Raw genomic sequence first — 15976 nt, forward strand, 5'->3', positions numbered from 1 at the left:
TAATAATTTTTTTAAAAAAAGAATTACTTGTTTGTTATTTATATATTTTTAATGAAATAAACAGAAAAGAAAAAAAAAATTTAAAAAAAAAAAAAAAATGCGGTAATAGGGGCCCACGGTTTTTTAAAAAAAAAAAAAATTAATTTATTTATTGTAAAAATTGGTTAAAAAAAAAAATAAAAAAGAAATTAGAAAGAAATAGTGTGTGGACCTTTGAAAAAGTAACCGACACAAGTGAATTATGATAATCAATTCTTTATTTTACATATCATGCATATCCATGATTCATTTTAATGGTGTGGTTAAATTTAAATAAATTCAAAAAAAATTAATTATTTTAAAATAAATTGTTTTTTTTTTTTGAAAATGCGTTTTTGTCCATTATAGTTTTTTCTTTTAATTATATTGTTTTATTATGATTTTTGTTGAATAGGGTTTTTTTTTTCAATCAAATTGTTATTACATGTTGTGTTTAACCATAAACAATGTAACCGGTTATCTATACACAAAACCGTGAAATTATCTTTGAAAACTAAAAAAAAAATTAAAAAAAAAAAAAAAAACTAAAATTTATATAAATAATTAAAATAATAAAAATAATTTAAATAATAATAATTATTTATAATTCTTCAAAAAAAAAAAATTATATAAAAATAATATTTTTTTATAAAAAAAAAAAAAAAGAAATGGTAATTCTCACTCAAAATTTAAAGCAATCTTACAACTGCCCTTTTATTATTATTATTATTTTTGAACCTTTGGTTTAGGATTAGCCTTTTTATTTTAAAGGTATGAAAGTGTTTATTTAAATATTACAAGAAAAAATTTATTTATAAAAAAAAAAAAAATAAATATAAAAAAATAAATAAACATACACACCCACACTCCCACACATTATCTCTACGTTATGTGAACACACATAATCACCATCAGATACTTGGGAAGATATTATATATATTATAATAATATGTATATGTGTTAATTTACTTTTAAAAGAATTAAATATTTATTTTTTTTAAATTTTTCCCATTTTTTTTTTTTTTTTTTTTGCCATTTTCTTTTTTTTTTTTTTTTTTTTTTTTTTTTAATCATTTTCAATTTTTTTTACAAACACACCTTGATCATCTTTTATTTATTCATTATATATGAGCTCCTTATGTTTATATCCTTGGTGAATAGGAATAAAGTGCAATATTGAATTGAACAAATACTAACGAAGGAGAGAGGAAATTGGTTATAACCTTATATTTGCTACACAACCCTTTATAAATTAAAAATTAAAAAAAAAAAATAAAAATAAAAATAAAAATAAAAAATTAAAATTTTTTTTTTTTTAATTTAAATATTTTTTATTAAATTAAATTGTTGAAAAAAACTATTATTTTAAAAAAAAAAAAAAAAAGATACTTTGTTTCATTTAAATTATTTATTTATTAAAATATTTTAATAATTATTTTTAGATTGCTTATAAAAAATATTTTTAGTTTTATTTATGCAATAACTTTCAAAAATAGAAAATAATAGTTTATAGTAAATAAATACACGGTAATAAATACACGGTTAGGCGGAAAATTATTGTTAAATAAAACACACATAATTATTATTTTTGTTATATTTTTTTTTTTTTTATTTTTTAATTTTTTTTTAAAATTTTCGAATTGGTGTTGTTCATTTATAATTTATTTTATTAATAGCACACCCATAAAACAATAGATAATAACATAAATATATTAAAATGAGGCCATATATTTGGCCTTTATTTATTTTTGTAATATTATTAATAAACAATATAGGTAAGTGGTTTATTTCTCATATTTTTAAAAATATCTAAAAAAAAAAAAAAAACGAAAAATTTCAAATATTAATTAATTTTTAAATTAAATTTATTTAGAAATAACAAATTGTTTAACGCCAACATTATCATCATTTAGAAGATCAATTTTATTTGTAAATAATTTAACAGTCGAATCATCAGAAAGAAATATAAATATATCATTATTACCAGGATCAGGCACCCAGTTCAATTGGTTGGTTTATAAAGATGGCTTTAATTTATTAGAAAACGAAAGAAAAAGGACAATATCAGGAACAGATTCATTTATAATGAAATGTGTCACAACCTTTGATAGTGGAATCTATCATTTTAAACAAAAAGATACAACAAATACAGGATACAATATAGATACAGCCAAGTTTCATTTGTCAGTTATTGGTAACGATACAGAAACCTTAACATTAGAAAGAGCTCCATCACCAATTATTATATCGGGTAGTGCATTCCCAATACAACCTATTATTGGATTTGGTAGAACTGAAATGCCAGAATGGATTGGTGCATCCAAAGGAAGAATTGAACCAGTTATATTAAGCAGCCCATCAAATGGAAAGAACTCACACTATTCTTTACAATTTCAAAGTCCTCAAATCGATTTTAAAAAGAAAATTGTAACATTTAGTAGTTTGTCTATCTTGGGTGAAAAGGGTAAATACAGAATTGGGTTCATCGATATGGATACTTGCGAAATGATTAAGCTCGATATGGATATAATGGTAGTCGGCGTACACATGACAGTTGTATTCGAAACAGCGATTTCCTTATTTATAGTTTGGATTATCATTGTTTTGTCCTATGTCATTGATATTATATCAAAGTATAAAATGAAGTCTAAAGGTTTTCTCCCATGGAGATTGGCAATTCTCACACCAATGGAAAGCATATACAAGTATAAAGGCGAAGGTATAAGATTTTATTTCAAGTCTCAAAGAATTTTGATATTCATGATGGGGTTTTTCGCATTCATTTCAGTTATTCTCTACATACCAGTTACTATGCAAGGTGATAATAAGTTTAGAGACATCTATTTATACTCTCAACCAAACTGGAATGCATACTCATCATATTTGTTTTTGTATCAAGTCCAAGCAGCATTGTTTTTTGTTGGTATGATTATAGTTTACACCAGGTTCAACGACGAGAGAATTTACCTTTCCTATGACAGCAATCATTTGGTAACATCAAGGACCGTTCTTTTAACAGGTTTACCAAAATCACTAGTAAATATTCAGTTGCTTAAAGATTTCCTTCAAACAGGCTATTCTAATGGTATATACGCTGCATCGATTGTGTTGGTAAAAATATTTTCACAGCAAGATAAGGAGAATGATGTTAATGGAAGATTGGAGCGTATTTATGTAGATCCAAATACTGATATTAATCAACTACCATCCAACCAAACAGTAGAATCTACTGGTAAGGCATTCATTACATTTTCATGTGTATCTGATGCCCATCTTTTTACAAATCAATTTTCACCATACAAATGGACCAAAGCACTCATTAAGCGTATTACTAAACCACACATACCCGAGGAATATAGAGTAGAGTTGGCCACTGATAAATGGAAGGCATACAGTTCACCAAGAGTATCCGATATCTTGTGGACAAAGCTCCACAACCCAGCAAACTTTAGACATGTTGGTATAACTGTTGCACAGTTCTTTGGTACCATATTTTTCTTTTTGATTTTGGTTTGCATAATTTTATTTTATATAGAAACTCAATTTTCAATTGTAGGTTATAATATAATCAAACAATACCTTTATTTTTAGAATTGTTAACTAATAATTTATTTTTTAAAAAATAATAACCAGGTTCCAGGATTTTCACCTATTTACTTCAATACAAGTGTTGATGGATTTTATGCATTGGGATCAACTGTTATTTATTATTTTATACCATCATTGTTGCTATTGTTTTTAAACAACTCAATACCAAGTGCAATCAGATATATTTTATTGAAATCCAATAGTTATGTTAGAAGCTTTTCAAAGAGCAAAGGTATGTTCCTTACTTTTGTTTTCCAATCCCTATTAATCGTTCTATATCCATCATTCTACTTTTTAATAAACAATACTGGTGATTTTGGTGGATTTGGACCCAACAGCTTTATTATTCCAATCAATTTCTTTAGAAGAGGTGGCGTTTTCTTTTTCCATTTTATGATTATTTTCTCTATAGTGACTCCATTTTTAGAATTAACAAATCTATTTGATATTGTAAAGAAATTCTTTATTCATCATAGAAGTTTAAAAGCCGAAGAAATTTTAACATTCGAACCATTAGATTTAAAAAAACAATATTTAAACTCATTGTTGGTGGTAAGTTTATTTTTATATTCATAAATTTAAATATAGTTATTAATTTTTTTATTATTATATAGATGATGATTGTAGGTTGTTATGGTCCAATTTTCCCATTAATCTTTGTTTTTGGTTTGTTTTATTTAATTGCAAAATTCTTTTTGGTTAAATATGTTTGTATCGCCTCAAAAGCTCCCATTCCACAGAGTGACAGATATTTTGTAATATCATTTCAAAAGTGTATTTGGTTTATTCTCACCATGGTTACAAGTTTCCATTTCTATTATGTTCAATCAATTAGAAGATTGGATTTACTGTTTTTATATATATTTTTACTGGTAATAGCTTTTGGTAAATATATTCCAACTTGCTCAAAGAGTTTATGTTATAGCGTTTTCGATGGTGCAGTTTTCCCATGTCTAGCAAAGGATGGCGATAATAACGATGAAGATGACGATGACGATGATGACAATGATGCAGAATATTACGATGACTCAAATGATGAGGATGACTCAGAGGAAGATTCAGAAGATGGCTCAGAAGAATATATTATCAATGGCAATGGGTTAAACGAAAGAGGAGTTAAGAAAAGAGATAACAAATATCATAGCCAAAATGATAGTCATTCTAAAGAAAAGAATTTCCAAAATGAATATTACGAACAAAATGATGAAGAAGAGTCAGAGGATGATCAATTACCAAAAGAATATTATTATGATGAAGATTTAGAAGAGTTTATTGAAAAACCATCACATAATCCATTTAAACGTCGTCGTTCAAATATATTTTTACAAAAAAAATCGCCTGAAACATATATGAAATTATCACCAGATAATAATTATAATAATTATAATATTAATAATAATAATAGTATTAATAATAATAATAGAAATAATAATCATAATATTATAGATAATAATAATAATAATAATAATATTAATAATAATAATAATAATAATAGCGGTATAAATAGTAATGTAGACAATACAAATAATTCTGAAGGTAAAATGATTGAAGAGATTAAAGAGTACTTAAAAGATCCAGAGGATAATGCAGTAGAATTAAAAGAAAGAAAATTCAAAATTAAAGAAAAGATATTAAAAATCAAACAAAGTTATACAAGTGGTAAAGGTGGGTTTTTATCAAAATTTTTCAATCGTTATAAATTACCAACACCAGAATCCATGACAGTAACTCAGTATGTCTCACCATATTTCAGTTTGGATGTTTCTCAATGTGAAAATGTTAAAGATATCGAATCTGACGATTATGAATACGAATACGAGGAGGGTTATGACGAAGAAGAGGAAGAAGAGGAAGAAGAAGAAGAAGAAGATTATGACAAAAATCAAAAACCAAAATATCAACAATACGACGAAGAGGATGAATACGAATACGAAATTAGAAAACAATATGAAAAGTATTATTAAATAAATTAATAAATATTGTACATAAATAATCATTTTTTTTTTAGTTTCAATTATATATAATACATATACAAATTTATATATTAAATATTATAAAAAATATTATAATATTATATAAAATAACTAAACTGTACATAGACCTAAAAATAAATAAAATTTGTTATCCAAATTTTTTAAATTTAGCTTTTTCAAATTATTTTAATATTTTTTAAAAATTTTATTTTTAATCATAAATCATCAACAGTTTATATTTTATTAATTAATAAAAACAGTAACTTTTACACATATTTACCACTTCACAAAAACCAAACTCCTCTCGATAAAAAAAAAAAAAACCACACATCCTATTTTTGGATTTTTTTTTTTTAACATTTCAAAATAATAAAATTAAATCAATTCAAAAAAGATAATTCCTGTAAGATTAGAAATATAATATCGAATACAATTAAGTTGGGTTTAAAAATACTTGAATATTTAAATTAAAAAATTTATTTATTAAAATTTTTAAAAAATCGATTGTTTAAAAATCCAAAATGGATTTTGATTACCAATCTCCAAATAATTTCTTTTAAATTGGATTATAGATTTCTCAATTCATTACTTTTTAATTTTAAATATAAAATTTAAAAGTTTATTTTTTGAAACTCAGGAATGGCATTATATTGAATACTAGAAAGATGAGCTGTTAAAAATATACTTTAAATTTTATTTAATTAAATTTGATTTAATTTTTGGTTTGATTATTTTTTTTTCAGGGTATAAAAAGGATTTATTTTTTTTTAATAAATATTCAAATCAAATATCCAAATATTCAAATCAAATTTTAAAAAAATCAATATTAATAAAAATGAAATCAATTTCAATAGTTTTAATTATATTTTTAGTAAAATTTTTGGTTTCTGCAGAAACTAAAACTGAAGTTAAAGTAATTATAATTTTTATTTTTTTAATAAAAAAAAATAACTTCTAATATAATTTTTAATTTTAAAAATGTAGGTTCCTATCAGAGCTAAATCACAAGGGGGTGTAATTATCATTTTAAAAGTTATTATTTTATATTTAATATCAATTAAATAATTATTTATATTTTATAATAGGGTTCAAACAATTGTTACGTTAGCTTTGGTGGCAACACCATTTATTTAAAGGGACGTGGTATCAATGTTATCACATTCGACCCAAACGTTCCTTCCGCCATTGAAGCTTCCGTTTTTGATACAGATAGTTATGGTATAGTTAGTGGTGGTAGTAGCGCTAGCGCTAGCTTTTTAAATTATATGAACAATTTTGAATATCAAGGCCAAATAGTTCTTATTGTTAGTGTTGATGATTCAGCTTCATGTTTGTCTAATGAAGCTAGAAGCTTTTTAAAGAAGTATGGTATCGATTCAATTGGTTTCAGATCATCTTTTGTTACAGTATTAATATCCGATATGAATTATAAATTCACAAAAATTAGATCAAAATATAATATTACTGAAAGTTCCTCTTCCACTCTAGATTTTATTTATTCTGCATAAACAAATTATATAATTTTCAAAAAAAAAAAAAAAAAAAAAAAAAATTTAACTTTATTAATATATTTATAAAATAAAAAAAATAATTAGTTTTTTATACCCATTATCTATTTATTTTATTTATTTTGTTTTTTAAATTATTTTTAACTTAAAAACTTTTTTTATATTTTTTTAAAATTTTTTTAAAATTTTTTAATTTTAAATTTTTTAATAATTTTTTTTTTTTAAATAATAATCATATTTTTATTCATTCATTCATTTATTTATTTATTTATTTATTTATATTTATTTATATATTATTTATAAAACTAACAAAATGGAAAATAATAGTAGTATTAAATTACCAACCAGTTTATTTAATAATAAGCCATATAATCACTTAGAAACTATTTCTAAATTATCAACTGATCCAACCAAAGTTAACGATCCACCAGTTATAATTGAAAAACCAGAGGGTATGAAGTTAGAAAAGAAAATTATAACAAAAAGAGATTTAAGATCATTCCACACTTCATCAACATATGGCGAGTTATTAAATTTTGTAATACAATTATCATTAGATTGCCAAGGAAAATCATTAAAAAATGATTTACCACTTACAAATGTAAGCTTTTTATTTTAAATATATTATATATATTTAAATATATTAATATTAAAATTATTATTTAGAACGTTAAATTATTACTAGAGTTATTAGAAAAGTTAAATCAATTTGTTAGAGATATTCCACCTAAACCAATTAGAACTAGATTTGGTAATGAATCATTTGTAGAGTGGATAGATTTAATTGAAAGAGAAGCACCTAAAATTTTATTTAATTTATTAAACAATAAAGCAATTGATGAACCTATAGAGCAAGAAATACCATTATATTATCAAGAGATATCAGGCTATTTAACTCATAGTTTTGGTGATAAATCAAGAATTGATTATGGCAGTGGTCATGAGTTAAACTTTATTTGTTTCTTGTAGGTATAGTAATAATAATAGTATTAGTTAATTAAGGGATATTAATTAATAGTTTATTTTAATTTATATAGATTTTGTTTAGTTAAAATTGGATTTTTAAAAAGAGAAGAATATCAATTATTAGTATTAAAGGTATTTTTTGGATATTTAAATTTAATGAGAGTATTACAAGAAAACTATTGGTTAGAGCCAGCTGGTTCTCATGGTGTATGGGGTTTGGATGACTATCACTTTTTACCATTTTTATTTGGATCATCACAATTAATCGAACATAAATATATCAGACCAAAATCAATTAGAAATGACGAAATTATAAACTCAAGTTTTGCAGAAGAGTATATGTATTTAGGTTGTATCCATTTCATTAATAAGGTTAAAACAGGTGGTAGTTTATTAGAGCATTCTCCAATGTTGGTCGATATCAGCGGTGTTAAAAACTGGTCAAAGGTTAATGAAGGAATGATTAAAATGTATAAACAAGAAGTTTTAAATAAATTACCAATTATGCAACATTTATTATTTGGTTCCATTCTTCCATATATAGATAATCCAGATGTCAAAGAAGAACCTTCTGAATTAGCAGAAAGAAAACCAATAGTAACTCATTCATTCTCATCCTGTGGTTGCATTTCTAGAGTACCTTCAGTTTTTGCTGTTGCAAATACAGATAAAATTATAGCTTCAACAAATAGTACAACTGATAATAATACTCCTCACTCTCACAATCATTCAAATGAATGCGATTCAACTGATCATTCTCATCACAATCACAATCATACTCATAATCCAAAACCAAATTATTTCCCATTAGATTAATTTAATAATAAATATAAATAACCTATAAATAAATAAATAAATAAGGTTTTTTTTTTTTTTTTTAAAATTAATTTAATTTTATTTATTAAAGTTTAATTTTTTGATTAGGTTTTTGGTTATTTTAGAATTTGCATAGTTTAGAGTTAAGGAATCTATTTGATTAGATTCTTTGACATTATTTGGGTTTGATATAATGAAATCTAAATAATCTAATACTTTATCTGTTGATTCTTTTGATTCTATTATTAATTTCCATTCATTTAGCTCTACTGGCGATAGAGAATACTCAGTTGAAACAATTGATATTAGTTCCTTAAAGGTTATTGGTGATCCTACAATATTATAAATATTTAAATTATAGTGATTGTTGGATTGTTGTTTTTTATTTATCCAATAGTTGTCATTAAATATTGTACTTATAATACTCTCTGATAACCATGATATTGGTACAGTATTTGTTTTGAATTCTAGATCATTTGGATACATTCCGACAGATATGCAGCTTTGTAAGAGAGAGTATATACTGTTATTGGAGTTGGATATAATGAAAGGAGTTCTTATTATCATACATGGAACTTTAAGTTGCTGAGAGAATTGTTGTATTAAATGTTCTGAAACTGATTTTGAATTTAAATAACCATTCCAGGGATATTCTTCATTTTGGAACGATGGTAGCTCCACAGCGAGGAGATCCTTATATTCACCACTCTTGAAATTTAAAAAAGATGATGAAAAATGAACTATTCTTTTAAATGAGGTCGAGGTTGATAGTTTAATGATTTGTTTAATTCCATTAACATTTGTTGATCTACATGTGTCATAGGATGAGTTTATATTATTGTTTGAAGCAACATTTATTATGAGATGAACTGATTTAGATAAATGTTGATATTCAATATTTGATAAGCCCAATTTCTCCTTGTCTAAATCTCCAATAACAGGTATAATTTTTTGAAAATCTCGATCATTCATTTGATTGTAGAGATTGTATTTTTTTAAAGTATTGTTTATTTTTTCATTTGCTGCCATAGTATTTCTAACGCCTCTTACTAAACAATAAACAGTTTCGCAGTTTATGATTCTTAATATTTGTAACAATAAATGGGACCCCATGTAACCAGTACATCCGGTCAAAAGGATTCTAATAGATTTAGAACGAACTGAATCAATTGGTTTAACATTATCTTGATAATTTTGTATAATTTCTTCATATAATGATTCTTTTTCCCACTGAGACTTTATGTTTTTATTTTCTATAACTATTGAAGTTGCCCCATCTAATATTATTTCATTATCATTTATATTTAAATTATTAATATATTCATAAATATCTTTATTAGTACTATTACTATTATTATTATTATTATTTTTAAAATTATTAATATTTTTTTGATTTATATCATTTGATACTATTAATGTTGATGAGCTATCTTCGATATTAAAACTATAATAATCTTTCATTCTAATAGTATTTAAAAATTAAATATTCTTCAACTATTATTTAAATGATAAAAAATTAATAAATATAAATTTTTATAACTGTGTTGTTTAAAATGAAATTATTTTTACTGACCTAAATAAATTAAAAAAACAAATTAAAAAGGGTGGGGTTAAAAATATTTAATTTTTTTATTTTTAATTTTTTAAATTTTTTAAATATATTAATAAAAATTTGGTTAAATATATTTAACATATTTAGAAGATAATTAACCTTCCTATTTGAAAAAAAAAGGGTAATAATTTGATAAGAAAACAATCTTTAAGATCTTTTATTCCAATTTAGGTGGTTATTATTTTGTATAAACTTACTTCACTAATTGTAAATTGGATTTAATTATTAAAAAATCTTTTAAAATATCCACAAGTGTTTACAAATAAATACTTTAATCAAATAATTAAATGGAATTTTTTTTTTTTTATTATTTATTTATTTATTTTTTTTTTTTTTTTTTTTTTTTTTTTTTTTTTTTTTATTTAATCATTTTTTTTTTTGATAATGAATGAGTTATTAAATAATAATTTAATGTTAGCACTTAATAAATACACATACGTTAAATACATTTGTATTATTTATCAAAGAACAACATTGCAAAAAATTTGAGTCATAGGTCCAAGATTTTTTATCACAAAGTTTAAAAAATTTCAAAGCTCCAATTTATAAAAAGTATTAAATCAACAAGATAAACATCATAATAAAAATATTTTAGTAAAATTAAAAAAAAACTTTTATTTTTAAAAATGATTACAATTTTAATAAGAAAATTCATATATATTTAATTATAAGAACATTGGCATGAGCCATCTTTTGTATGTGAACAGAAATCATTATTTTTATTATTATTGTTATTTAGTGTATAGGGTAATTAATATAATTGATCTATTAATCTTTGTTGTTTATTTTTTTTAATTTGTTTTCAAAATTTTGTATAAATTTGATATTACTCTTTCTCTTTTGTATTACATACACAATTGATATTGAAATGACAATAACAAAAGCAACACACCCTATTACAATACCTGCAATTTTAGTTGCTGTTAATTTAGAATTATTTGTGCAAATTGAATTGGGAGATGATGAAGCTGAATCACTATCTATTAATACTGAAAAATCTGGATCTATTATTGCATTTTTTTCAAACCATGGAATTAAAATACCTATATATGATTGTGCCTGGTGTGCATTTGATACTACTGCCATATCTTTATCTAGTAAAACATTTTCTATTGATTTAGGTTTTGAATCCAAAATACCTCTTCTAATAAATCTGCCATAAAAGGATCTTTTTTCAATTTGAAATTTGAAATAATTTGAATTATCACCTGTTGAAGTTTCACCAAATTCTTTAGAGGAGCACACATCATGTGTTTTACTAGATTCAAAAGATGCGAGCATTACCAATTGTAAAGAGCTTACACGGGTTGAAAATGGATAGTTTATGATTTCAATTGTATATTTAATGGAGGATGGATTTAAGGTTATGTTTTGGTTTGCAAATTCTATTTTAGATTCATTTTCGAACCATTTCAATGTTGCAACTACTGATGTATCTACTTTATTACCATTCGAATCTGTTACTGAAATATTGGTAACGTATTGGTTTGTGAAGGAATCTATTTGAGAATGAATCCATCTACTTAACACATGGTTATTGGTTTCTTTACCATCAATTGATAATTCTCTTAATGAAACCAATGAAACCAATGATTTGTAAAATACCTTTTCGACTGGTATTTCACTGCTAGTACTGCTATCACTTCCATCATCGGATATTGGGATTTCGGTAGTTGGGGATGTTTCGTTAACTTTTGGTGGTGGTACAACAATAACCTTAGACATGCAATCTAAACCAATCCATGGTGAGTAACAAACACAACCACTATCCTCAATACAAAAACCTTGATTTTTACCACCACATAAAGGGGTTCCTACACATTTTTGTGGTTTATTTGTTTGAATTGGTGTTGAGCTTGGAGTTGAGCTTGGAGTTGAACTAGGTGAATTTGAGGGTGAGGGTGAAGGTACTAATACTACATTTTCGCTTCTATTGTAATAGATTGGATATACAGTTAGAATATTTGAATACATATTCATAGAATTCATGGTGTATACAGTAAATGTTCCATTAATTTCATATTTTGGATCTCTTGGGATTATTAAAACGGTTTGGCCAATAATTTTTATAGGTGTATAAAACATAGTGACCTCATATGAATAGGTTATAAAGACGCTTACAGTACTCTTTAATTGTTTACCATATAAAATTATATCAGATTTTGTTGAAGTATACAGGGGTTCATAATTGGAAAGAACTGGAGAACTTGAAGATTTAATGGTTTTAATTTTTTCACCTGTTCCTGGATGTGATTGGCCAGAATAAATACCAGCTTTGTTAATAGACCCATATATTGAAACCCATAAGCCATCTGGATAACCAAAGCCATACGGGATATCAATAACACATTTATATTGTAATGTTGGGATTGTTAATATAATTGTTGATTCGCACTCTATTGTTTTCATATCGGACGATAATAAATATACCTTTGGAAATTGATCACTCATTATTTCATTCTCTGGATCTATTACACTAAAAGTGAAAGTTACAGTCCTAAAATTTGAAAAGACATCCACAGTATCTTTATCGAATTTATAATCACCAAAGATTGGGCCTGTTGTATCAGTTGTAGTTTGAGTTAAACATGATGAAGCTGTTTTTAGAACACTTTCATCGCCTATAAAGTTTCTTAATGGATTTCTTTCTGGTTCCTTTATTGGTGTAAATCTTGAAAATTTAGAATATCTGCTATTTCTATCTTCTAAATATATTTGTTCAATTGTAAAATACTGGAATATGCAATATTGATCAATTTCTATTAAAATATCATATTGTGCTTCAAAAATTGTGCCACTGCCTATTTTATCTGCTATAGTAAAGTTGAATTTATAAATAGAGTTATCTAGAGATCCAACCGCTTTGATATATCCTTTCTTGAAACCATTGGTCTCGTCAGTAATTGTTATTCTCCAACCAACTTTGCCAAAATCGTTTGCATTGATAATATTTGAAATTATTGGGCCGTCATTATCAAATTTTGTTCTTGAAACTCTAAGAGGTGTTAAAATGGAACTATCTATGGATGGAGCAGTAACACTAGAAGGGGATATCACGTATGGAATTTCCCCTGAATCAGTATTCATTGGAACAATGAAATCGCAATAAAATAATTTTAGTTTTTCATCATATAAAATTGGTATTGGCTCACTATTTCCTTCCGAACTACTGTAACTAAATGATACCTGATCAGTTAATCTAAAAGTCATAGGGTAATCTTTAGGAACTGTAGAGTTAAAATAAATTGAATTATAGCATGGTCTATCGAAAATATCGATATCATTTACCAAGAATGTGACATTAAAAATAACCACTTTTAAAAATTAAAAAAATTAGTATGCGTATTAAAAATAAAGTTTATAAACTAATACATACAATCATAGGTTTCAACTCTTGGTTCTACAAAAACAGGAATGTTATTTGAGTCGTGAGCAATATAATCTGAAGGAAATTTATTAAGTCTATTTCCTATTAAATCTTTAATTGAGAGATAATTTTGAAAATTAGTTATATCAACAACTAATTCAAACTCACCATTTTTAAAGTCACCACTAGTTAAGCACTCTAATCCATACTCTAATTCTCCACCTAGTTTTTTTAAAATTATTTTAGAAATCATGGTTTGATCATTAGCTTTTAATTTTAATAGATATTTAAAACCAATGATATGATCAAACTCAACAAATGAGATTTCTGGTGGATAAATATCTATATTTAATAAAATAAAGTAAAGAATTAGTATTATTAATTATTTTTTAAAATTTTAATAAATTATATATTTACCATTGTTTATAATATAATTAGGGTTATTGTAAAAGGTTGTGTCCCCATATGGATATTCGCCATATGAAAAATCTTGGTTTGATAAAGTGTTTGATACTTTACAATGATACCTTACAGAATATACAAAGGACAAACTATTTCCTGAAGAATGGCCAAATGGAAATTCTGATATAAAACTATTACCAGCAAATGAATGTATATATGGTGTATTCCTATAAACATATCCTGAGTATGTGGAAAAAGTCCTTATGAGTGTTTCGGTGGCCGGAGAGTGGGCTGCACCACCATTGGGCAACAAATACCATTTAAAATCTAGTAAAAAATTATTAATACCTATTTATATAAATTAAAATAAATATAGTTCGACTACTTACCGTTTAATATTGCTTCAACTTTAATATTTTCTAAATTTTTCCCATTATTATAATAAAAATTATAAGTAAATTCAGTTAAATATTGTAAATCAAACAATGGAAATATATACGAATAATGTAAGACCCCATCTTTTTCCACTTGACCAATCTTTTTTACATAACTTTCTACCCCATTATATACGTATATTGGGATAAGATATAAATTTTCATTTGTCAAATTAGTTGTAAAATAAACTAAAGGACCATTTAAATTTGAATATTGTATAATTGGATTTGAAAGAGAACTTGGATATGTAACATAATCTATGGCCTGATACCCAGTATAAGTTGGTTTTAAATTAATTTCAAATGATTTCGATGGGAAATTAATAAAAAACTTCAATCCAGCAGAGTCGAAAATATAAATATTATCTGGATATATACCTCTAAATTCAATACAATAAAGTTCTTTTGTTAAAGGATAAATACTATGAGAATACTGCCCTGTTGTTGTTATACTTAATGCTTTTAATTTGTATTTTAAACCTTGAATTTGAATATAAGTATAGATTGTACCACCTATGCTTTTATGGGGCTTATCGAATTTTGGTGTAATTGTTAACAAATCTTCATTTAAACCTGTAAAAATATAAAAATATAAAAATATAAAATAAAATATTAATTATTTTAATTTTTTTTTTTTTAGTTTTTTTTTTTATTGATTATTATAATAATAAATATACTTGCTTTCACATAAAATATTTATAGTAAACACTGTGAATATGTTCAAATTATCAGAATTATAAATTTTAAATTGCAATGGGATGGAGGTTGGTGAGGGATCCACTTCGAAATTAATTAAAAAATAGTTTTTTTGTGTACTGATTGCCATAGTCTCTTCACTATCAAAAACTATACCATTTAAATTTCTTGCTGAATATCTTAAATTGAATTCACATTTTAAAGCTGATCCAGGATAATCAGCATAATTATTATTGGGGTATTCATATAGTTCAACATTATTATTTGATGGTGATAATTGGCTATTAATTAAAAAAATAAAATTAAAAATAATTAAAAAAAATGAAAAACAATTTTTCATTTTTATAATATAAATAAAAAATATTATTAAGAATAAAAAAACACAAAAATATATGTATAAAAAAAAAAAAAAAAAAAATATAGAAAAAAAATAAAGAAAAAAAATAAAGAAAAAAAAAATAAAAGAAAAAAAAAAAAAATAAAGATAAAAAATCCAATTTATAATGTGTTGGACAAAAAAACAATTGGATATTTTAATCAAGATAATGGTTAGAGAAAAAAAAAAAAAAAAATCGAAAATATCGAAAATATCAAAA

At 24.2% G+C, this 15976-nt stretch overlaps 4 protein-coding genes across 4 annotated transcripts; 3 read left to right on the forward strand and 1 right to left on the reverse strand.

Moving 5' to 3' along the window:
- Positions 1 to 97: 97 nt before the first annotated feature.
- On the forward strand, positions 98 to 5570 carry DICPUDRAFT_154527 (uncharacterized protein; the record flags this gene model as incomplete). Its single annotated transcript, XM_003289992.1, has 4 exons — positions 98 to 102; positions 1932 to 3570; positions 3652 to 4158; positions 4221 to 5570. 4 exons carry the CDS (start codon positions 98 to 100, stop codon positions 5568 to 5570), a joined length of 3501 nt encoding a protein of 1166 aa, XP_003290040.1.
- An 844-nt stretch (positions 5571 to 6414) lies between these two features.
- Positions 6415 to 7087, forward strand: DICPUDRAFT_154528 (uncharacterized protein; the record flags this gene model as incomplete). Its single annotated transcript, XM_003289993.1, has 2 exons — positions 6415 to 6492; positions 6665 to 7087. The coding sequence occupies 2 exons, from the start codon at positions 6415 to 6417 to the stop codon at positions 7085 to 7087; spliced, it is 501 nt and encodes a 166-aa protein (XP_003290041.1).
- Positions 7088 to 7400: 313 nt separating this feature from the next.
- On the forward strand, positions 7401 to 8869 carry DICPUDRAFT_56445 (uncharacterized protein; the record flags this gene model as incomplete). Its single annotated transcript, XM_003289994.1, has 3 exons — positions 7401 to 7688; positions 7754 to 8052; positions 8125 to 8869. The coding sequence occupies 3 exons, from the start codon at positions 7401 to 7403 to the stop codon at positions 8867 to 8869; spliced, it is 1332 nt and encodes a 443-aa protein (XP_003290042.1).
- Positions 8870 to 8947: 78 nt separating this feature from the next.
- On the reverse strand, positions 8948 to 15720 carry DICPUDRAFT_154530 (uncharacterized protein; the record flags this gene model as incomplete). Its single annotated transcript, XM_003290006.1, has 5 exons — positions 8948 to 10331; positions 11335 to 13795; positions 13858 to 14190; positions 14640 to 15257; positions 15537 to 15720. The coding sequence occupies 5 exons, from the start codon at positions 15718 to 15720 to the stop codon at positions 8948 to 8950; spliced, it is 4980 nt and encodes a 1659-aa protein (XP_003290054.1).
- Positions 15721 to 15976: the final 256 nt, after the last annotated feature.

Source organism: Dictyostelium purpureum, assembly GCF_000190715.1.
Source record: "Dictyostelium purpureum unplaced genomic scaffold DICPUscaffold_203, whole genome shotgun sequence".
NCBI classification, from domain to species: Eukaryota; Evosea; class Eumycetozoa; order Dictyosteliales; family Dictyosteliaceae; genus Dictyostelium; species Dictyostelium purpureum.